Consider the following 25,052-nt stretch of genomic DNA (forward strand, 5'->3'; position numbering starts at 1 on the left):
AGAACAAGAAGACAAAACTATATGGGAAAACAATGTTTTTCACTCTTATGTTTTATTGCTTCAGGCCATTCCCAATCTATAAGGAGGCAACTAAATAGTAAGCCCTTAATGAAATAAGGTGATACCTTGCAGCTAGGATTATAAACCTGTACAAGTCTGAGAGCCTGCTAGCAACCTACTGCTGGAAGAGGTGAGTAATAAATGTTAGGGTTGAAAGCAAGTAGTAAATGTGGGGGTGAAGGCCGACCCAGCCAAATACCCATGAAAGCTGGATTCAAAGGGTCATCGATGCCGGAATGAGGGCTAGGGCAGGAGACTGGGGGGCTGGCAGGAGGAGCGGAGGGCAAGAAATGGATCAAGAGGTTAGAACAATAGAACTGTGGAAATTTAGACACGCTAAGCAGAGTACTGGGCTTTCTACGACCAACTGTAGAGAACGCTTCTTATCATCTCTGATTCCTGCCTCTAATTAAAATTGGGTGTTTGGTTTACTTCATTCCCAAAGCACAAACTTTGGCTTTTTATAGCCCAAGCAGTGTGCTATTTTAAACATGTAGAGGAAATGCATTTTCAGTTACAAACATTTGCTCCTGTGAATCTGTTCTTACTTGCTAGCAAAGGATGTGAGACAGGATGTTTTACCCTCCTGCTCTGGTTTTCCTGTATTGCTTAAATCTGTTTAGAGAGAAGGAAAATAAACAAATAAAGTGTTTTTGTTGGACAAATCTATAAACTGAAGCAACTCCAAAAATGAAAATGGAAAACATCTGCAAAAAGTATTACAATGATTTTCTTTAATCAACTGGATTATTCCTACAGATTCTTCTCCTGAAAAGACTTCCCATGCCAGGCACACACGGCCGGCAACAGATACTAGTATCTTGCACTGATAAAATGTGCCCACGTAGACCCTCCAGATCAGATGAATTCCTCTTGACCATCTTTCCCCAAGTACAATTACAACTGGAGAAGCTTTCTGAGATACATTTCAGGAAGATGATCACGCCAACCTTGAAGGCCATCTCCTGGATTTATTTAGAAATTCAAGGTGTAATACATCAGAATTAAATGTGTCCCCATTTTCACATACAACTCTAAACACGTTGTTTACCCAGGCAGACACATTCTTGTAATCTGTTACATTCCATTACAGCACTCAAAGAAACAGATTTTAATTAAATTTTACCTGACCCTTTCATAAAGGAGTCAGCAGTCTGTTCATCTAATGAAAAGCGTTTTACCTGTAGGCCCTTCCACATTCTGTCTATACTTCTGTTCTCTGCCCCAGATGCTGTCATTTATGGACAGCCGGAGAGAGACCCTCTTCTTCTTCAAACCTAGTCAGGTTCCTTTGAGCCCTCTCCTCAACGAGGCCTCAATCTCGGCTCCAATCCTTGTTGGGCTTGTATCTGAGCAATTTAGCCCAATTTTAGCAAAAATCCTGCTAGGCCTGCTTTAAGAGAATTCCCCACTCTTGGTATCTGATGAAGCTCTTCATTCCCCAGCCTTGATGTGTAAGCACTCGGCCTGCCTTCAGCAAGAATCCCGTTAGGTCGGCTTAGCGAGAATCTCCCTATCCCTGGTGTCTCTTAGTAATTCCATCCTCTGACACCCTCTCCACTGCCCTCATCCTGGCTCCCTGGCCATAAATTCCCAACTGTCTTTGCTGTACTGGCAGCTGAGCCCAATCTCTCTACGTTATTGTGGTAGTCTTGACACTTGCTGCAATAATCCCGAGTGAGTTTTCCTAACCATTTTAACAAGTATCAGAATGGAATGCCCTGGTAAGAGATGGGAGAGAAGGAGGAGTGAGAGATCTGGGTATTTATGTCCCTGGCTTCCCCCTGGAGAATCCATTGCTCAAGTGAAGGTCTCAGCTCCCATCAGGAGGCCCTCCCTGCCTCCAGTATCAAAACTGTTCCCCCTTTGCCCCCTTTAGGTCTAGGGGAGGTAATGGAGCCTCATTCTTACTAGCCCCAGGCTCACCATACTATTCCATCCCTGTGGTTTTTCATCACTTTGTGAGTTATTAAACTCTCCTCAAAGCACCCTACTTTGACAATGCCATCTGTTTCCTGCTGGGTCTCCCTGATACAGATACCATCTCAGCAATTTATCCTTGAGAGCTATTAGCTCTTTCTAAGAAAGGAAGGCATGGATATAGAATGCTGTGAGATTTCCATGAGTGACTTAGTGACTTAAACAAGATGACCCTGTTAAGCTCCCACTTTCTCCCTCCTCTAGTTATCTTCGTAATTATAGTAACAGAGTGTTTTCTGAAACACACACAGTTTCCAAGGAGAATCTCTAAGCATCAATAGGGGATTATTTAAAGAAATACCAAGCGATTAGAAGTAAAAATTGTGCTAGGTGAAATGAACTACACTAGGACGCCAAGGTACAAGAAACTTTGCATTTCTACCTGGTACTTGATCCACAGGTAACTTTTACAGTAACACTTAATAAATGCAAGAGACACCGTTTACTAATACCAGACATAAGCCTGGTAACCCAAGTAAAACCTGCAGAAGACTGTCTATGTAACTTGGAGTATCTGTCAATTCAGATTATAGATTCTGAAATCAGTTCAGTGGCCCATGACATTTTAAATGACACTTATGATACACAATCATGTAAAACAGAAAATCAGAATTCACCATACGTCGTACAGGTAAATATTTCACCAAACTTTATTTCACTTTCTTACACACCTATATTTACGAGCATAGTACAGAGTACTGTAAAATGTATTCCTTACTGTGAGTGGCAGTCAATAAAGTCTGAAAGCTACTGGTCTGAAGAGAATCCCTTTCAAACAATTTAACAATTATAAGGCTAAAAACATGCTGTTTCAGCCTAGAGCCTCACATTTTTTTAAATCTCAACCCGCACTAAAAATATCATTTGTCACTCAGCATAGGTGCATCAATAACCAAAATAAAAATTTTATGAAACAATACTTACCATGTAATACAGTATGATATTTTTTTTATCCCATTTTCTTTCTTTCTTTCTTTCTTTCTTTTTTTTTTTAAGTAGGCTCCTTGCTGGGTGTGGAGCCCAATGCGGGGCTTGAACTCATGACCCTGAGAGATCAAAACCTGAGCTGAGATCAAGAGTCAATTGCTTAAATGACTAAGCCACCCAGGAGCCCCAGTTTCTTTTGAACAATGATTGCAAACCATAGCTTGAAAGCTACTGGCCTAAAATATTAACAGGGCCAGTGTGGAGAACTCTGCTCACATCACTCTGTTCACGTCGTTTCCGCCGTGGTAGCAAGCTCTCAAATCCCTTTCCTTCTCAGGTTTCGGTGTAACTGCTACATGACTTCTGGTACCCACTCGCTCCAGTGGGAGAGAAACACATGGAATAAGGAGCAGATAAAGAGGCCGGGGCGGATGCGGACACGGCCCGGCCACGTCCTCGTGCTCACCATCACGGCACACCTGGAGAGCAGGATCTTCCTCAAGCACCTGAGCTCACAGCCTGAGGGCGGCGGGCATGCAGAAGCAGCCCTGAGCCAGTGACAGGTGGAAGCCAGAGGGTAACTATTCCAGTCTCCTCGCCCTCTCTGAGCTGTTCACCCCCATCCTGAGATGCCTAGCAAAACCAAGTGAGTACCAGCCACTACCGGCAGTAACCTGCTAGAACATACATCCCGGCCAGGCTGCATTCTCAGCCTTTCCCACCTCCTTCCAGAAGCCCTGGAGTCACCTCTCACATCAATGGCTCGTACTCAAACCTTTGTCTCAGGGTCTGCTTCTGGGTAAGCGCAACCTAGATGAGCACACACCCGGTTACACAGCACTGTCTGGGGCCAGGGCTGCAAAGATGAGAAAGGACAGTCCTAGAAAAGCCCATAGTCTGATAAGAAAACCGACAATTTTTGTTTTTTAATGTAAAAACCCAGACAAAACTTTACCGTTCGTAGCGACGAGATAGGTAGGTATGTTTAGGGAGGGAAGGGTCGGAGAAGCCCCTGGAAGTGACCTGTTCCACCTCAAACCCTCCAGGACACAGGCCTTCCCACAGAAGTCAGCGGCTGGCCGATGGGCACTGGCCCCGGGCCGGGATCTGCATTCCCGTGCCTGTATGCTAAGCGCCCTGCCTTCTCATACTGGCCGTGATGCTTTACATCTTACATACATGTTAAGAGGAAGGGAATTTTTATTTCCTCCAAAGGAAAACATTCAACTCTTCAGCTAAAAATAACTCAAGTAATATGGAAAATATGAAGAAAGAAAAATTATTAAGTTCCTGACAACGCGTTAACAGAATTATTTGTAAATCAGCTTTGACCTTCCTATGTTCCTTTGAGGTCCTTGGGGGATGGGACCGAGTACCTTAGCCCAATTTCCACTAGAAGTTCTAATAAACTGCTGATATTTTCATACAAAAATGATTTTTAAAAGTAAAGTCTACTACATGTTCAGCTCTGTGGTCAACACTGGAAATCAGCACTTTTTTCAGGCTGGAATCAAACGAGAAACCTAAGGCTAATTTTCCTTTGCATCTTCCATTTTGGCGACTATTTCAGGAAAGGCAAAGCGGCAGCAGAATTCCTGCTGTGGGGAAGCGAGTCCCACGAGCTAAAGGGGGTCCGTGTCCTGAAAGCCGCTTCACCAGCCGCCAGGCGCACCTGAGCCCGAGAGCAGGACACTCACCCGGACCCCGCAGGGAGCGGCGGCACAGCTGCGGGGCCAGCCGCCTGTGGCTTTTCTTTCTCGTTTTGCTTGAAGAAAGATTTGGCTTCTTTAGATGTAGCATCCACTTCCTTAGTCACCCTGCAAGGAAGCAGATGTCAAGTTTACAAGAAGAATAAAAAGAGAGAAACAAAATCTAAGGGGAATAAATGACACTAAGAAAGGAAAACACCCACTGAGCTTACGATGAGTTCTGGCTACTGAGTGAGGTTTCTGATTCAAGTCCACTACAACAGTTCTAAAGAAAGGCATTTTTCCCTTACTAAGTGAACAACAACAAATGTACCTCATGTCCCTAAAAACCCCTCCATTACTTCTGCCAGAAGGCCACACGCTCCCGCAGTCACTGCTGACTCACAGCCCCTGTGGCTACCGACATGATGGCTGAGAAGGCTCTGCCACTCACCTCACGTGGAGATGAGGACTCATATTTAAAGGTCTAGTAAAAGTTGGAATAGGGAGATGGAATATTCGGGAGGAAAACACTACATTATTTCAAGAAGAGCAACAGTATAAACAATTGGAAATACTCCGCAGAATGCTCCTATTTTACAGCTAAAATAACTGAAAGATGAAACAAAATACCTTAAAACTGGCTAGATCAACACCCATTTGGGAGTGGAAAAAAGCTACAGGATTGAGAAATCCTGTCCAATGTCAAACCTGGAAAAATGGTCCTCAACAAAACTGAGTCCTAAAAGGATCAAATAGGGTTATTTACACTGTCTGAAATCTCCGCTAAAGAGAGAAGTGTCTAATGCCTGCTCGGTCTTGCCAAGTCAATAAAAACATCTGAGGAATTTTGTTTAAATTCCAATCTATCTGTAGGAGGGCCCAAGATTAAGGTCATCGTACTCTAAATGTTCAACCAGGTCCTCCAGTAAATTGGCCAAGAATAATGGCAGGTGAATCCAATAAAGTCCATCTTTGCAGGAATGTAAGCCTGTCTCTTCTCTCCTTCCATCCAGGCTTCTTGGGAGCAGAAGCAAGGTTTCTTATTGAGAGCCATCTCATTCCTGCATTCAGCGCTGTGTCACCTACTCAAGCGGCACAGAGTAAGAGTTGGAGAGTTCTGTATTGAGAATCTTCACCGGGAAAGACTGGCAAGTTAATCTTGAGGGGTGACTTAAAGCAACACTACCTTCTGTTACTCGCCTGCCCACATTCTTGCGATGGCTCAGTATTACTCAGAGGATCAAATATAAATTGCCAAACCTCCCATTCAAGACCCTCCAAAATCTGGTCCTACCTTACTCTTTATCAGGCTTAATGGGTGTATCTCTCTACTCTCCCAATGAACTTCTCAGTAATGAGAGTCAAGAGTCAAAAACAGGACAGAGAATTTATACCACAGATTAGATCATCATTCAGCAAATATACACTCCTTTCCTGTTAAGCAAGAAGAAACTTGTCTAACCCCCTGATGTTGAGCTTGGGCACACGCTTCAATGGTCAATGAGATGTCTGACAGGAAAAGGTTTAACGTGTCTGTGCTCTCTCACTTGCCCCTTCAGTTCCCTGCGTTTGGCCCCATAAGAAGAATACGCCTCAAGCTGGTCCAAGATGGCTGAAAGACACACACTGCAGATCTGAATCCAACAAGCAGCTTAGAGCCAAATCCAGATCAGCTGAACCCCAGATACTCAGAAACACACAGGCAACGAACAAACGCTTGTTGTATACCAGAGTTTTGGGGATGGTTTGTCACACAGCGTTTCTGTTGCAATGGCTGACACATTTACATTTCATGAGCAAGAAACAGGAAATCTAAGGAGTTAAGTCACTTTTCCAAGACTGTCCAGAGATTAAGCAGCCATGCTAGAGAAAACTCCATAGTAGACTCTGTTTCTCAAAGATGGCTGCCACAACCCATTCTACATGCTCTTCCAAAACCCGACATCACCTCAATGAGAAGGGAGGTATAGGGCACCCCCTCCTTTTAATCAGGTGGGCCTCCCCTGATTAATCAGGGGGGCCCTCCCCCCACTCATCTTCTCTCCCTCTCTCAAAAATAAACAAACATGAAAAAAATTGACTGCCAATTGACAGAGTGCTGCCAATTGACAGAGTTCGGTGGAGGTGGCACTACATGACTCCTGAGGCTAGCTGAGAAGATGACACAGCTCTTACCTGGCGCTCTCTCTTGAGAATGCAACCTCTAAACCTCAAGTTACCATGCAAGATGCCTGGCTCCTCTGGTCCACCACGCTACGCAGAACATACAGGAAGACCACACAGAAAGGGATGCCTGAAGAGCCTGCTCTGGTCCAGGCCTAAGACATGAGAACAAGGAAACTTTCGAGGTGGCTTCATATCCAGCCACTAACCACAACTGCTTGACACCCTGCGCAAGAGCTGCCTGAGCCCAGCTATCCTCCAGAACTATGAGAAATTACAATAAAACAATTGTTTTATGCCACTAAAGTCTGAAGTAATTCTTTACACTGCTATACAGGCAACCAAAACAAACCCACACCCAAACCTAAACCTTAACGCAGAATCCCAGGGTACTGGACTAAAGAGTTGCTTTGCATCTCCTTGCCCTGGGTAGACCTGAGATGGCTCATTAAGAACAAGTGGATACTCAGCACGCTGGGTGGCTCAGTCGGTAAAGCGTCTGACTTCCACTCAGGTCATGATCTCACGGCTCGTGGGTTCGAGCTGACAGCTCAGAGCCTGGAGCCTGCTTCGGATTCTGTGTCTCCCTCTCTCTCTGCCCTCCCCCCACTCATCTTCTCTCCCTCTCTCAAAAATAAACAAACACGAAAAAAAATTTTTTTTAAGGAACAAGCAGATACTTGCACTTAGAAATGATGGTCTGAACACACACTTGATTCTCCACTCCCTACTACACAGTGGTAAATAAATTTACAAAGGGCAAAATTACACAAGGATACGATGAAAAGATGCAACAGAAAAAAGATGCCACTAAAATTTTCTAAAGGTAGAAAGTGAAGAAACAAGTAGAAATTGGCTTTGGTTTTTGTTTTCTCTGACCTAAGCCTATAGCCATATGGAACGGCGAACAAGCAAGACGATTTGTACTACGCTATTCCAGAATGGCTCAGTAAACTGAAATACCAGGAACCTTTGAAGGGAGAAGGAGAGGAGCAGGGCTAACGTGAGTTGCAAGTCTGTATCAGGAGCAACTAGATCCCAGACCCCCTTCTTGAACCTCATGCCATACGGTGTCCCCCATCCAACCTGGCAAAACCCCATTACTCGTTGGAGAAATGAAAACCACAGAATTTCCAAACTCATTGGGCAGGGCTGAAGTCTCATTGTAAAAACAGGGTAATTAAATGAAAATCTATTTATTCACTCTTCCCTTACCACAGCAACCTCGAAAGCTATGTGCTCCACACGGCTGAGTTAGTTACAGGATGGAGGGCTGCCCACGTGGACTGGACTTGGCACCAGTAAAAAATATGTATATAGAGCTGACCCTCGAACAACGTGGGGTTAGGATCACCGACCCCCCACACACCTGAAAATATGCGTATAACCTCTTCCCCAAACTTAACTACTAATAGCCTACTGTTGGTAGGAGGCCTTACTGATAACATAAACGATTTCACACATTTTGTGTATGTATTACACCATTTTCTTATAATAAAGTAAGTTAAAGAGAAAAAAATATTACAAAAATCACACAAGAAAAAATACACACTGAAGCGGACCCACACTTCAAACCTGTGCTGTTCAAGGGTCAACTGTACTGTGTTAAGCTGCTGAGTTTCTGGGTTTGTTTCCACAGCATAACCTAGCATAGCTTCATGATTATTATCAACTGAATAGGAATTTCAGAAAAAGAGAAAATACGTGAGAGGTTGTCAACAAAAAAGAAACTTTACTACTGACTTCCCACAGCATAGCTGACATCGCAAATTTTAAGATCCACATCAAGGCACATCACCGTAAGATCTTAGAATGTGCACAATAACAGATGAAGATCAAGCGGTCCAAGCTATAAGGAAAGTAAAAGAAGCCTTTATGCAAAGCATGTTTTGTTTTGTTCACTTGTTTTACCACAGCAACAACAAAGCTCTTGCCGCGGCCGCCTAAAGCAATTTGGTCAACAGTTTCTGAAAAGGAACCTAGACCCTAGATCCAGGCGCTGTGTTAGATATGGAACGTATAAATAAAAATATATGCATAGTCTCTGCCCTTTAGGGGCTCACAGTCCATCAGGACAGCCAACCATGAAATAAATCATGACAACACAGGATATATAGTAAGTTCCACAAAGAAACCATGAAAAAAGCATAGCCTATGGGAGTATCTCTGTTAGTTTCTTAATGCCAAGGTCCTTTCCACAGTCACAAAGAAATGACATCTATAAACTGTTATGTTTCTCTCAGGGACTTTAGGAATCAACAAGAAAAAACATAAGCAGACTTTTACTCTTCATTGATAGTTATGTCTGGAAGAAATCCATTTTTTTAAAAATTCTTTTCAATGTTTATTTTTCAAAAAGAGAGACAGAGCACGAATGGGAGAGAGGCAGAGAGAGGGAGACACAAGATCTGAAGCAGGCTCCAGGCTCCTAGATGTCAGCACAGAGCCTGACGCGGGGCTCGAACTCGTGAATGGCGAGATCATGACCTGAGCCGAAGTCAGATGCTTAACTCACTGAGCCACCCAGGTGCCCCTGGAAGAAATCCATTTTTAATAATCAGTAAGAACTTCAGCTCTCAAAATACCTTCTTCAAGGAAGAGAACAGTTAGGGGTGCCTGGGTGGCTCAGTCAGTTAAGCATCCAATTCTGGGTCTCTGCTCAGGTCATGATCTCACAGAGGCCAAGCCCCTAATAGGCTCTACATTGACAGCCAGGGAGCCTGCTTGGGATTCTCTCTTTCTCTGCCCCTCAACAGCTCGCGTACACAAACTGTCTTAAAACAAATACAGAGGGGCACTTGGGTGGCTCAGTTAGTTAAGCGCCTGGCTTCATCTCAGGTCATGATCTCATGGTTGGTGAGTTCAAGCCCCGTGTCGGGCTCTGTGCTAACAGCTCAGAGCCTGGAGCCTGCTTCAAATTCTGGGTCTCCCTCTCTCTCTCTCTCTCTCTGCCCCTCCCCCACTCATGCTGTCTCTGTCTCAAAAATAAACATTAAAAAAAATTAAATAAACTTAAAAAAAAAAAAAAAAAGGACAACAGTTAAATTATAGACCACTTCAAATATACAAGAGGGAACCCTGACAGGAAACACCCACTATTAGCAATAGTCAGTTCAAGCGTTATCAGCAGAAATGTCATTTTAACTTCATTTCACTTCCTCAGAACTTCCTAAAAAGTCTTTATTTAGGCAGAAACTTTCCATGACTGGCCTTTTCCAAAAGGTGAATCATTTGGGAAAGTCTGAGCTAACTGGCTCAGCTGGTTATGTGATACAGAAGAATAAAAACTACTATTTTCCTGGGGTGCCTGGGTGGCTGAGTCAGTTAAATGTCCGACTTCCGCTCAGGTCATGATCTCGAGACTCGTTGAGTTCGAGCCCCACATCAAGCTCTGTGCTACAGCTCAGAGCCTGAAGCATGCTTCAGAATGAATCAATCAATCTCTCTCTCTCTCTCACTCTCTCTCACTCTGCCTCCCCCACTGGTGCTTTGCCTCTCTCTCAAAAATAAATAAATAAACATTAAAAAACAAACAAACAATTTTTCCTCATTCCTAAAGGATTACAAGCTACACATTTTTCAAGGGCAAAGAAAACAAAACAAAAAGATGAAAATCCACAGCTTAATCATTAAAACATAATTAAACATAAAAAACTAACTTTGTGCTAACACTACCTTATGCTTATACTTACAAATTCTTACAGTCATCACTAGCTCTTTCTCACATTTCTTAGATGCAGTAATGCTCTTAACTTGATACAAAGGGAAAAAGAAAAAGCAGAATAATGACATCAAGGGATTAAAAGATATGCTCAAATCCATATGTCAAGTTTGCATTTGGCTGTCAATTATAATTCAGGCCTCCCAAATTCCTATGTGAGGACTTCTTACAATACCTAAATTTTAAGTATAAATAATCTAAGTTAAAAAAAATCCTGCCAAATGCCAATTATTAACAGGGTTTTATTTTCTTTAGGAGGAAGGAGTTATAGAGAACGTTTGCTTGTCCCATTACGTATCTCTGCAATATACGTTTTTTAAGTAAAAAATGTACATTACTTCTGAATATGAAATGTATACATGAGAATGTATACATTTGTAGGGGGGAAAAAAGGCGCTTCCCTGAGCAATTTGTTTCTTTTTTTTTAAAAGACATCATGCTGCCCTCTTCTGACAAATGATAGAAATAGCAGATTCCCAAATGCCTATCCAGTACTTAAAATTCCCATCCCTTTGCTTTACAAAATGAAATAGGAAATTTGTGTCATTAATATAAATACTAATACATTCACAAAATTTATTTGTTCAGAAAATTTAATGATTTCTCATAACAACAGTTATTTACCAGCTTTTCTTACTCCCTGTGTAGGGCTGATCATAAAGCTGTAAATCTTTCCTGGCTACCCTATATGACACATGGGAAATAATACAAGCCAAGAAAGAGTTCTAAAACTTTTTATATATTCCTAATGGTGTATCAAACACTTTCTGCATTATTTTGTACGATTTCCAAACCATTAAAGGCTTACTGTCAGTGTTCTGCTACCCTCTACTGGAGAACTCTATATATAGTTTCCAGTGTGATTTCCGGCAGCAAAATAACATTACTAATTCACATCATCAAGAATTATCTAATGGATCCCAAAATGATTGATTATGAGGGAAATGAGTGTCTTTACAATGAAGAATTCTGACAGATATTGCCTAAGTGGTCTAACTTACTGTTATCGATGTACTAGGAAGAAAAACATCACCTAGCATTTTTGTCTAGGTGACGAATCTGAAGCCTATCATGAGTAAACTATGCAAAATTCCCAACTAAGGACCATCCTGCAAAACAGATGGACTCTTAAAAACATACAATTGCTGGGGCGCCTGGGTAGCTCAGTCAGTTAAGCGTCTGGCATCCACTCAGGTCATGATCTCACAGTTCGTGAGTTTGAGCTCTGCGTCGGGCTCTGTGCTGACAGCTCAGAGCGTGGAGCCTGCCTTAGATTCTGTGTTCCCCTCTCTCTCTCTGCCCTCCCCGGCTTGTGCTCTGTTTGTCACTCACAAAAATAAACAAACATTAAAAAACAAAAAGAAAAAACATACAATCGACCCTTGAAAAACCAGCAGTTAGGGGTGCTGCTACCTGCCCACCACGTAGTCCAAAATCCACGTGTAACTTTTGACTGCCCCTAACTTAACCATTAAAAGGCTACTGTTAACTAGATACCTCACTGATAACATAAACAATTAACACACACTTTGTATATGTATTACATACTGTATTCTTACAATAAACTAAGCTAGAGAAAAGAAAATGTTACTAAGAAAATCATAAGGAAAATACATTTATGGTACTGTGCTGTATTTAGTGGGAAAAAAAAATCTACTTACAAATAGACCCATGTAGTTCAAACCTGTGTTGTCCAAGGGTCAACTCTATATACCAGTGTCACGAAATACTTAAATGAAAGGTTTAAAAAAGGGGCTTAACAAGAAAAGACTAAAAAGACTAAATGCAGAGTGTAATCTTGGATTAGATATTGGACTTGAACAAGAAATACAGCTATAAAAGAATTTATCATTGGAAAAACTGGTAAAAAACTTGAGTAGTATTGCATATAGAGCTACTTAAAATGTGGGCTACAAAACTACTTGTTATTGGTCCAATACAAGATGGGTACAGAAAATGTAAGTATTTGAAAATTTGTTTAGCAATCTGACAATGTCACAATATTCAAGACATGACTAGTGGACTCAATGAATACAAAACAATTTGGATACTGTCAAACTCGCAAGGTGGTCACATGTGACATCAGTGTATTAGTCACGCACAGTGCAACACTATAATGCATGGGATAGTTTAGGGTTATTTTATCAAAACCCCAAAATGTGACAAAACATAAGCATTTATTTTTATAAATTATTTTTACAATCATTCTAATTGTTAACCGAGTGTGACTTTTTAAATTTATAGTTTAAAATTAAATTAAGACAGGGCCCCTGGATGGCTCAGTCAGTTAAGCGTCCAACTTCGGCTCAGGTCTTGATCTCACAGCTCGTGGGTTCGAGGCCCGCTTCGGGCTCTGTGCTGACAGCTCGGACCCTGGAGTCTGCTTCAGATTTTTTTGTCTCCCTCTCTCTCTGCCCCTCCCCCCACTCAGGCTTTCTCTTTCTCTGTCTCTGAAAAATGAATAAACCTTAAAAAAAATTTTTTTAAATAATTAAATTAAGAAAGTAAAATCAGTATTATTTTCTTAATCCTAATGTACTGATGGCAAAACAAGCCTCCCTGGGTATTTCTCTAAAGAAAACAAAGCTTTTCTGAATGCAGCAGTAGTAAACCACGTGATGATGGAAGCAATTCCAAAGAAACAAGGCCAATCGAAGGTCAAACTGCTTTTACTTTATGAGCACTCATACACGGAGTTTGGTTTTTGATCATGTAGTGCTAAAACCATAGTGAGTTCTTTGCAGATGTTTTGGCTAATGAGGCAACGAATTCATCCAATCTTCATTGGTATTTATATACAAATCATAAATCCAAAACCAAAAGAATTCTTTGAAAGAAAGAGTACTGATCTAAAAAGCCAATAGAAACAGGTGCCAAATTCCATACATTAACGTTACTTAGTGTATTGTAGTCCTCCGAGAAAGAAGCGCTTTTGGTTAACTAAAGAAGAATAAGCCCCCGCCAAGACATCAGTCAGACTTTCTGGAAGATGTCTGCTTGGAAAGCTTGGTGAATCTGTGATAAAGAAGCTGATTCAAGTACAACTTTCCAGTAACACCACAGCTTGAAGGCTTCAAGATCTAGCTTATGATAGTGAGAATGATAATAAAGTTAGCAAAAGGTTTTTCAATGCATTTGAAGAATGCCAGGTTATTATTAACATGAAAATTATGATACATGTGTGATTTAAACATGAGGGTGATGCAAAGGATTCTTTTATCAGTTTCTGGTTGACAAACATTAACTGACACCAATCTGTATAATAAAACTAAGATTGCACTGTTAACAAGTGTGATTTGGAATTTAAGTGTATTGAAGAGTATGTTCTAATGGCACAGCTGCAAGACAGGAGAACAGATTAGATTAAGGAGCTTGTGCTAGAACATAAAATTAACACACTGCTTCCTTCGCTGAGAAAAATCCTGCCACCACAACAAACAACTCCACTGTTCTTAGTACAGCAGTAAAAATTGTAAATTATGTAAGGCTAATGCACTACATTTTTTCAATGCCTGTCTTTATATGTGTTAAGCTGAAAGCTGACCGGAAATGTGCATATGTTATATCGCGTGCTGAGGTACAATGGTTATGAAAGAGAAAAATGCTGTTGACAAGATGAGCTTCAGAATAAACTTAGTGTCTTTAAAAGAAAAACACCAGTTGGTCTCCAATTTTAAAGATCTCAATCAGACAGTATAACTTGGCTTATTAACTTGGCTTGACCTTTTGTATTTTTAATAATCTTAGTACTTCCATGTAAGGAAATGATTCAACATGATTTCAGTAGCAAATAAATTATAAATAAAAACGAAAGCCAGAAGCCTGGAAGAACAGAGTTTCTACAGATTAACATGTCTCACTGAAAGTTCTGAATTCCATTTTCTGTCAAAAGAATAGCCAGACACAGGAAATTCATGCATGCAGAAATCCTGTTTTCCACTGAAATATAACTTAAATTTAATTATAACCTGACAGGACAAATTGTTGGAATCGGCTACTGATGAAGCACTAAAGATAAACTTTGAAAATACAGTATCACTGACTTCATTCTGTATAAAAGTAAAAATAAAAATCTTGAACTTAACTGAAACAGTTTTAAAATCTGTATTTCCATCCTCACGAGAATATCTGTGAGATGGGTTTATGATGAGGATTATTAAGAAAAAGAAAGAAAGACAGGGCGCCTGGGTGGCTCAGTGGGTTAAGCGTCCAACTTTGGCTCAGGCCATGATCTCACAGTATGTGGGTTCGAAACTTGCGTCGGGCTCTATGCTGACAGCTCAGAGCCTAGAGTCTGCTTTGGATTCTGTGTCTCCCTCTCTCTCTGCTCCTACCCCACTCACGCTGTCTCTCTCTCTCTCAAAAATAAACATAAAAAAAAAAAAACCCACAGAATTTACATATCGATTATCCTCCAGTAGTGCGATCATATATCCATCATAGACACAATAAATTAACAAAGAAATGAGCTATTTTGTCACATTAAAAACTAAAAATTAATATACACAAGTATGTATTCAAGGTGTGCATCTAGATGTTAAGTATTGAGAATTGATACTTTAATCCTGGGTTTTTGTTTTGTTTTTATTATAGAATAATGTAAATGTATAAACAGAACAGTGATTCCCTGTACTAATTATTTATACTCCCACCTTCAATAAACAGCATGCAGAACTATATAAATCTCTTCCTATTCCTATTTGATGTTCATTTAGACTATTATATTTATTGAAATGTATATTTGTATCTGTTGAATCTCATTGTTAAAAATTTGGGCTTGTATTTTCTATATCTTTTAAATTTATTTTTCTAGCAATTCCTTTTTATTGTGTTTTATAAGAGTATTGGTCTGCAGCAAGTTGAAAATTGTAATCAGCATCCTTCACCACAGATTTAGATAATAATGTGCATTAATGTGAAATTTAGTGGATGTAACAGTTATGTTATACCATGAAGAAGAATGCCCGTGTTCTTAGGAAACTGTGCAGACATATTTAAGAGTGAAGCATCATGATGACTACAAGCAATTCTCAAATAGTTCAGCCAAAACAAAAAGACAATAATACAGATCTAGATGATGGAGACAGAGGCCACACATTAACAAGTGGTGAATGTGTATAATAGGTATACGGGTACTCATTGTAATACTAATTCTTGTAGCATAATGCTGTGTGAAATCTTTCAGAAGAAGTTGGGGAAAAATATTTTTAAAAAAATAAAAAGTTCTGCTCCACACAATTTATAAAACTAATAATGCCAAATTCTTTTTTCCAATATGAATTTTGGGGAGAAAATGGGAGAAATGACTCTTGCGAGAAATGACTCAGCCAAAGTCACAAGGCATGGTAATAAGTGGAACCAAATACTTAATTCTTTTTTTTTTTCTCTCAGACACTTCACAATACCCACAACTACATCATGTTCCCTGATAATTCATGGAACCACCACTTTCCTGGAGTGGAAAACAAAACTCTTCCAAAATATTATGATGATAGAGTAGAATGAGGCCAGATGTCTAACACCATTCAGAAAGATGCTCATTTTTATTTTTTATTTTTTTTTTTTTATTTTTTTTTTTTCAACGTTTTTTATTTATTTTTGGGACAGAGAGAGACAGAGCATGAACGGGGGAGAGGCAGAGAGAGAGGGAGACACAGAATCGGAAACAGGCTCCAGGCTCTGAGCCATCAGCCCAGAGCCTGACGCGGGGCTCGAACTCACAGACCGCGAGATCGTGACCTGGCTGAAGTCGGACACTTAACCGACTGCGCCACCCAGGCGCCCCAAGATGCTCATTTTTAAACAAACTAGTTTCAAAGTCTGTAACGGTCACCTTACCTGACTTCTTCACCAGCAAAATCAAACACCTTGGTGATTTTAACTTTTTCAGTTTCTTTAGGTTTCTCCAGCTCTTCTGCTCTGACCAACAATTTACTTGAACCCGTCCCTTCAGTCTTCCCTCCACTCTGTGAAAAAGGTAAGAGATACTATCACAGTTTCACATAAGGATGAAACCTAAAAGAACCATCCCAACATGCTATTTTGGGCTATTCTGAAATGTTTCACCTCCAAACTGAAGACCTACTGGAAATGTATTTGATTAGAAAGGCTTGCTTTTTCTACCATAGGGAATGCTTTGCTTTTTGCTTAGAATTCTTTTCAAAAGGCATCCGGTCACGGGGTGCCTGGGTGGCTCAGTCGGTTGAGCGTTCAACTTCAGTTCATGATCTCACAGTTTGTGAGTTCAAGCCCCGCCTTGGGCTCTGTGCTGTCAGCGTGGAGCCTGCTTTGGATTCTGTGTCTCCCTCTCTCTCTGCCCCTCCCCCACTTGCAGTTTGCCTCTCTCAGTCTCTCAAAAATAAATGTAAAAAAGGAAAAAAAAAAAAAGGCATCTGGTCTGCCTTCTGCTGTAAGCATCAAATCTCAGTTTGGAAATAAAAGTCTATCTGGGGAACTTAGGGTATTTCCGGAAAGTCTACACCTCGTGTGGCTATCGACTTACTTTAACTTGTGTATTTGGGGGCACTTTTGGCTTTGGTCCTACATCGTTGAGGAAGCTGGCCCAGAGCTCATCCTCCTTCTTCCTCCTCGCGTCGTCTGAGCCAATGTCCTCTTCCTGCTCTGCAGCTGCATCTCCGTCCTCACTGCTACTTCCCTCGGAGTCCTGGTTGGCGTCCTCCTCGTCCTCTTCTGCTAATGAGAGGCCACCTTGTTTTCTCTTCCTAAATCACCAACAGTCATGAGGAAAAGGAAAGACAAGACAGATAATGTGAAATTATTTCAGCTATCCCCTCCTCGATTCCAAACATACTGTTGCAAATCCGAGAAAACTTTAAAATCTGAGGACTACTGATTAACACCCCACCACCCCCCGGGGAAGGCAGGGGAGGTAAGCTGAGATTCTGTGGAAGGAAAGAATTGAGCTCATACAGTTAGCAATTTCCCCAAACACTGAGACTCAAAATATAGTGATTTACTTCTAAATCAGGACCAGCTATTTTCACGAAGAAAACACCCAAAATCACCTCACAGAATCAATCTGTCCAGGAAGTGTGTTCCAAGAACATATACTCCAATTGGAGAACATGTTCTATTGAGGAGAGCATCAAATTTATTGGCACTGTTTCTTCCTAGAGTTCTCAGGAGGTAAAAAAAAAAAAAAAAAAAAAAAAAAAAAAAAATCCATGTTTTTTCCCACTTTCTGAAAATATGAAAGCTGGCATACAGAAAAACTCGAGGACCAGAGAACTGGGCCCAAGACCTAAAAGAGTAAATTGCTTCTTAGACTATTCTGACTTCAATTTTCATTATGAAAATTCTTTTTCCATTTTTTATAAACGATAATCTGCTTTTTTGCTTCAATGCCCAAAAAGATATAAATACTAATCAAAGAGAGATAAAAGACTTCTATGGAAGATTCTCTTATCTGAGCTAAATAGCCTGTCAACATTTTCATAATTTGGTGGTGGTGGGGGTGTAATTCAGTAGCAGGCCTATGGAATGCAATTTGCTAATATTTATTGAAAAAATTTTTTTACTGTACAAACCCTGGATCAAACGATTCTACTTCTACAGATCTGTTTCACAGATATCCTTGTACCTGTACAAAAAGACGTAACAAAGAATATTCACTGGAGTCTTGTTTGCTGTAGGAAACACAAGGTATAATCTAAATGTCCTTCAATAAGGGAATGCTTAAAACAAGGTGTAACCACCTAATGTAACACTATGCAGTCACTAAAAAGAAGAAGGTATAGCTAACTGTACTGCTGTGCTATCACCTGCAAGATGTGAGACAGTGAAAATAAGAAACCATACACAGAGGATGCCACTCTTTGTTTTGTGGGGTCTTCTGTGTTTAATCCTAAATGTCACCAAATGTTTCCCTTGGAAAGACAAAGATAAGAAACCCTGGTAGTAAGAACTCATCGGACCAATCCCAGCCATCAGGAAAGCTGTGACAACAGCCCCTGACTTCCAAGGGCCTTGAGGGCAGCATCACCTGGATGGAATGCTCTGAGCCTTTCTTTTTTTCCCTTTGGTTTTCTGTGTCTGCTCTTCACCATCCACTTCATCTTCCTTCACTAATTCATTTACATCATCTTCACTATACTCTCCACCTGAAATCACACACATAATAGGGTGGTCAGACACATCGAGACAAGACATTTTCATTAAAAATAAAGTCTAGTAGTTTCCTCTATTCTTGGTCTAACGAAAATATCATTTCCTTAGGGAAGTCTTCCCTATTCTAGGCCTCCAGATCATCCATATTTCCCTCCATAAGTCAACCTGCTTATATTTGATGTTTGCAATATCTATTATGCTCTCCACACCATGAGGACACAGATTTTGTTTGTTAAGTCTTTGCTGAATGAATGAATGAATGAATGAATGAATGAATAGAAATTCCAATTCTACTACTGTACTGTTCAAAGAAGAAATTACTGTTCCCACCACAACTTGGGTATCTTTCAAAAGTAATCAAAAGAGGGGCACCTGGGTGGCTCAGTAGGTTAAGCGTCTGACTTCAGCTCAGGTCATGATCTCACAGTTAGTGGATTCGAGCCCCATGTTGGGCTCTGTGCTGACAGCTCACAGCCTGAAGCCTACTTCAGATTCTGTGTCTCCATTTCCCTCTGCCTCTCCCCCACTTGTGCTCTGTCTCTGTCTCTCCAAAAAAAAAAAAAAAAAAAAAAGTAATCAAAAGAGACCTTGACAAAAAAGAGGCCTCAAGACTTCCAGGTAGACACAGCAGAAAGAACAAACATGTCTAGGGATGGCTAGGCAGCTCAGTCAGTTAGTGTCCAACTCTTGATTTCAACTCAGGTCACGATCCCACAGTTCATGGATTGAGCCCCGTGTCTGGCTCAAAGCCTGCTTGGGATTCTCTCTCCCTCTGTGCTTTTCCCCTGCTCACATGTGCACACGTTCTCTCAGTAAATAAACATTAAAAAAAAAAAAGTCCAGTTCCCATCCTCAGACACTGACATTCTGGGGTTCCCAACGAGAAGGTGGTACCTGGATGCCCAGGATGACCACGCTCTATAGGCATCAGTCAATAAATCCTATCCATATGGAGATTCAAGTAGTTTTCTTTTTTACTTCATGTAAACTTTCATTTGAAGCATAACACACACACTGAAAAGCACACAAATCTACCGTACAGCTCAATGAAATTACACAAAGAGAACACACTTGTATAACCAGACCTAGCTCAAAAACCAGAACACGAACCAGCATCCCAGAAGGCCCCTTGTGCCCTGTTCCGGGCATTGGCCACCACCTCGTCCCAAGGACCATCGTGACTCCTAACACCACAGATCAGGTTTGCCTGGTTTCCACCCTTAAACAAACAGAAGCCTACAATTTGACTCCTGAGTGTCCAGCTTCTCTCACTCAACATGCTGTGTGTAGGTCACCTACTGTAGCTCAGTTTATTCACTCCCATTCTGAAGTAGTGTTTCACCGCATGACTGGACCATGATGTATTTATCCATTCTCCTGCTGATGAACAGTGAGGTTGTTTCTAGTTTGGGACTATTACAAATAGTACTGTTTTAAATATTCCTGTACATCCAATCAGCTTTTAAATATTTCACTCACAAAGAACCAAGGACCACCAAACATTTGAGGAAAGCCTCCAATATGAAAGGCAAAACTGAAAACATGAAAGTCATTCAGAGATAACACAATAAGAAAAAAAAAAAAAGCCTTTATAAAATCTTCAAAAAGATCAAAGAACGTATTACCATCACGACATAATGACTTCAGCATTTTTCAAAACACTTTAAAAAAACCTAGGGATTCCTGGGTGGCTCAGTCAGTTGAGTGTCCGACTTTGGCTCAGGTCATGATCTCACAGTACGACAGTGCAGAGCCAGCTTAGAACTCTCTCTGCTCCTCCCCTACTTGCATGCATCCATGCTCTCTCTCACTCTGAAAAATAAACTGAGGGTTGATGGAGGGTGGGGGAGAGGGGAAAGTGGGTGATGGGCATCGAGGAAGGCACTTGTTGGGATGAGCACTGGGTGTCGTATGGAAACCAATTTGTCAATAAATTATATTAAAAATAAATAAATAAACATAAAAAAAACTTTAAAAACTCTTGAAAACTACAAATACAATAGCAGAACAAAGCTGATGAGAAGCAGCCCATCACGTGGGCATTCTCATGTGCAGAATGTGCATTCGACCCCAAGTGACAGGTGAAAGTGGTTCACGAACAAAGGACTGAGTTCCAGGCTAAGACAGCAGTCTGAACACACAAATGTCATTCTGCTTCCCTTGAAAGCCCAGTAAAATCACTACAGCAAAAAACATAAACCTACAAGCTAGGTAGGTACCTAGCTGCACTGTATTTGCAAAACAACAACAACAACAAAAACCCACAACACTGGAAGGATAAACAAAAAAACTAATGAAAATAGGTACCTGTAAGGTTAGGGTTGAACACAGTGGGATAGCAAGGGGTAAAAGCAAGAATTCTGTGTTTATCTTTCTGAAGAATTTTGAAAATCCCTTAAATTAAGAACAGTTGGAATAAACAAATACTTATTTGAATAAATAACTCTACACCCAAACAATAACGTAACTGATAAAGAAAGGATTTATTCCAAGGACTTCAGAAACACAGTATTTTGACTGTACACCCTTAGCAAGATCCATCCTGAAGACAAAAAACAAACAAAAAAACAAAAAACGAAACAAAACAAAAAACTCTATTCCATGTAGTAACATCAATGTTGGTATTTTGAACCTATTTCATGTTGTAGGTTAAAGCAAGTAATGATGCTGATCATGTTAGGGATCCAGATCTTCAGAGTAAGAGAAATGATGCACAATTATAAAATCAAAGAAATCAGATGAAAATTCAAATGTTAAAACTGCATTAAAAATACCAGTATGAGGGTGCACCTGGCTGGCTCAGCAGGTAGAGCATGTGACTCTTGATCTCGGGGTTATAAGTTCAAGGCCCACACTGGGTGCAGAGATTACTTAAAAATAAAATATTTAAAAAACATTAGTATGAACTCTAACTCTTTTTAAGATAAATATTTTCTTACTCTGTTCACTGAAATGGCACAGAAACAATGTCACCCTGGTAGCAACGGGCATCTATTCAGAGTCCAGATTATATCCCTTGATATGACTCATCATGAAAAGGGCTCCCTGGAAGAAACCAGGCAATTTCAGGTATGAGGGAAGGAAAGCACAAGGTGAAACTGGGACATCTTGCGGTGTCAGAAAGCAAGGTAGTTACTTAAGAATAATGGGTCACATTTAAAGGATGTAAGATCCAGCTTGAAAGAACTTCTAGTGGCCAAAGTGACGACTTGAGCATTAAAAGGGACAAGTGTGAGTACATATAGTGAATCAATAAAAATCTGTACACCCTTTATGATATTTTAAAAAAAGACAAAAAATAGGGATGCCTGGGTGACTCCATTGGTTGGGTGTCCAATTCGGCTCAGGTCATGATCTCGGTCGGTGAGTTCAAGCTCCGCGTCAGGCTCTGTGCTGACAGCTCGGAGCCTGGAGCCTACTTCGGGTTCTGTGTCTCCCTCTCTCTGCCCCCCTGCCCCGGCTCACACTCTGTCTCTCTCTCAAAAATAAGTAAACATTAAAAAAAAATTTTTAAGACAAAAAATGATTTGTACTACTTAACCTACTATTAAAATTATTCCCTATTTTGAAAGTTAATAATTAAGGAAAATGAAACATTTATTCTGTCCCAGTTGATGAGAGAAAGCAATACATCACAGAAGAACATTAACTAAAAAATGTAGAAAAACCACAGAATTAGAAAAACATCACTTCTCACGCTGTAATGATAGCAATTTAAGCAAAGATTATCAAGTAATGTTCTCAAAACATACAGTTTTAACAGTTAAGTGTATTACGACACAGAATTCTTCAGTTCGAAGGAAAGAAACAATTTTTTTTTATTTTTTAAAAAAATGTTTTAATGTTTTTATTTATTTTTGAGACAGAGAGAGACAGAGCAGGAGCAAGGGAGGGGCAGGGGGAGAGGGAGACACAGAATCCGAAGCAGGCTCCAGGCTCTGAGCTGTCAGCACAGAGCCCAATGCGAGGCTTGAACTCACGGGACTGTCACATAACGACCTGAGCCAAAGTTGGACCTTTAACTGACTAACCCACCCAGGCGCCCTAAAGGAAAGAAACAATTACACAATAGAGGGGTCAGACTCTCATCATCTGGAGTCAGGAGGTGCGACTAAGGTGACCAACTTGGATTGTGTGTCTTTGATGTTAAGGCATTTGAAACACACAGTCATCTATGATGCATTCTAGCCAAAAATACTTCATTTGAACCCACCCAGCATTTAGATCTAACTTGCAGAAATTTCAGAATTTCAGAATTCCAGAAAATTCAAAGGACAAAGGAACAACCTAAAAGACCAGGAGGGAGCAACCAAACAAATCTAGAAGACATTCTGCAGGACAGACATTCTGCAGGACGCACTGCTTGATCTCTTAAGCAAATCAATGTCATTACAGAGCATGCTAGATTAAAACAAATTTAAAAGATGGGACAACTAGGTGATTTGGGTAGCGCTGAACCTAACTGATTTGAATAAACAAGCTACAGTCTACTCTGGGTCAAATGGGAAAATTTGAGTAAAGTCTGTATGTGAAGATGTGTCAAATGTTTACTGGAATGGACAGGGAGAGACTGTTCACTGAAAAGGGCACATAACAAAGTAACATGAAAAAGTATGATTTCAGGTTGGGGTTAAAATACAAATATCTACACCTGAGTGTAGAAAAAGACCAGCGTTCACTAAAGGATTAATACTGATAATCTCTGGGTGGTGGGAATGTAATGATTCTATTTTTTTATGCTTAACTGCCTGAATTTTCTAACTTTTTTTACAAAGCTCATGTCCTGCTTTTATAGTAATATAAGGTTATTTTTCATCATAAAAATGGGTAAATGTTGCAGACAGATAAGGAGAAAAACATGGTTCTGGATCTTACATATGTAAAAAGATGCTCAATCTCACTGATAAGAGATAAGCAAATTTTAAATTATATATACACACAAAAAGATCAAATCCCATGCAGTTACTATGACAAAAAAGAAAAAAAGGGTAAGAAGCAAATAACATCCTTGTAGATAATGAAGAACAAAATGAATACATCTTGTCCAAAGACAGAGCTCCCCGTCACCTTTTCAGTCCCCCATGCTTAAATCTGAGTCGAACAACTATGAATCACTGAAAATCTTCTAGTAAAGTCAAAAGCAAACATATAGGGTGAATAAAAATCACCTTAGAGAAATGTTTCGTCACATTCTGAGGCTAGCAATACCTGCTACTAAAACAAGACAAGGAAATTACAAGAAAACTACAGACCAACATCCCTCATAAACAAATGCAAAAATTCTCAACAAATATAAGCAAATAAAATTCAGCAATGCATAAAAAGAATTGTACATCATGACCAAGTGAGTTTTATCCCAGAAATAAAAGGCTGCTCAAAATTCAAAAATCAATCACTAACTCACCATATTAACAGAAAGAAAAATCACACATAATCTTTTCAACAGAGGAAAAGGATATGACAAAATTCACTTCTCAGCAAATTAGGAGTAAAGGCAACTTCTTTAACCTGATAAAATGCATCTGTAAGGAGCAGTATATGCAGACTGCAAGGGTTCAAATCTTACCTCAGCTACTCTGTAGCTGAACAACTTTGGGCAAGTTGCTTAATTCTCTGTGCTTCAACTCCTTCGTCTGTAAAACGTGGAGAACAGCACATATTCATTAGTGTTATGTGATTGAGCTAGTAAGGAGTTAGTCCCTGTAAAGTGCTTAAAGCACACACACAAGGCATGTGTAACGTATGGCTAACATACTAGTGAAACATTGATAATTTCCTCTTAAAATGGGAACAAGGACGTCCACTCTCACCGCTCCTACTCAACATCATGCTTGAAGTCTTATCAAGAGCAAAAGGGCAAGCAAAAGAAACAAAAGGCATACCTATTGTAAAAGAAAAACTAAAATGGCTTCTATATACAGACATCATGATCTCTCTTTAATTTATTTATTTTGAGAGAGTGAGAACACAAGTACACACGTGAGTGGGTGAAGAGGCAGAGAGAAAAACAGAGGAAGAATCCCAAGCAGGCGCCACGCTGTCAGTGCAGAGCCCAACATGGGGCTAGATCCCATGAACTGTGAAATCATGACCTGAGAAGAAATCAAGAGGCAGACGCTTAACCAACTGAGCTACCTAGGTGTCCCTCATAATCTCTTTTATTTGGAGAGGAAAGGGTGAGGGTGGCCTTGGAACTGGTAATTCTGGTGATGGTCACACAACTCTAAGCATTTATCAAAACTGATAGAACAGTCAGTACATTGAAAACAGTAAATTTTACTGTATGTAAGTTAAACATTAAAAATTTTAAATTAGTTTTAATATCCACAGAGCACTAAGATTCAGCACTATGAAACGAGAACATGATGCTATAAAAAAGGACT

At 40.2% G+C, this 25,052-nt stretch overlaps 1 protein-coding gene across 3 annotated transcripts in view; it reads right to left on the bottom strand.

Annotated features, from left to right (window-relative positions):
• Positions 1 to 25,052, bottom strand: part of CFDP1 (craniofacial development protein 1) — a 119,429-nt gene that overhangs the window by 91,721 nt on the left and 2,656 nt on the right. For all 3 annotated transcript variants that reach the window (XM_042918162.1, XM_042918161.1, XM_042918160.1), the window contains exons 2-5: positions 18,545 to 18,662; positions 17,045 to 17,264; positions 16,381 to 16,508; positions 4,665 to 4,784 (exon numbers count right to left, since the gene is read on the bottom strand). In XM_042918162.1, the coding sequence (XP_042774096.1) occupies positions 4,665 to 4,784; positions 16,381 to 16,508; positions 17,045 to 17,264; positions 18,545 to 18,662 (586 nt within the window). The remainder of the gene's footprint in view (positions 1 to 4,664; positions 4,785 to 16,380; positions 16,509 to 17,044; positions 17,265 to 18,544; positions 18,663 to 25,052) is intronic.

Source organism: Panthera leo, chromosome E2 (genome assembly GCF_018350215.1).
Source record: "Panthera leo isolate Ple1 chromosome E2, P.leo_Ple1_pat1.1, whole genome shotgun sequence".
NCBI classification, from domain to species: domain Eukaryota; kingdom Metazoa; phylum Chordata; class Mammalia; order Carnivora; family Felidae; genus Panthera; species Panthera leo.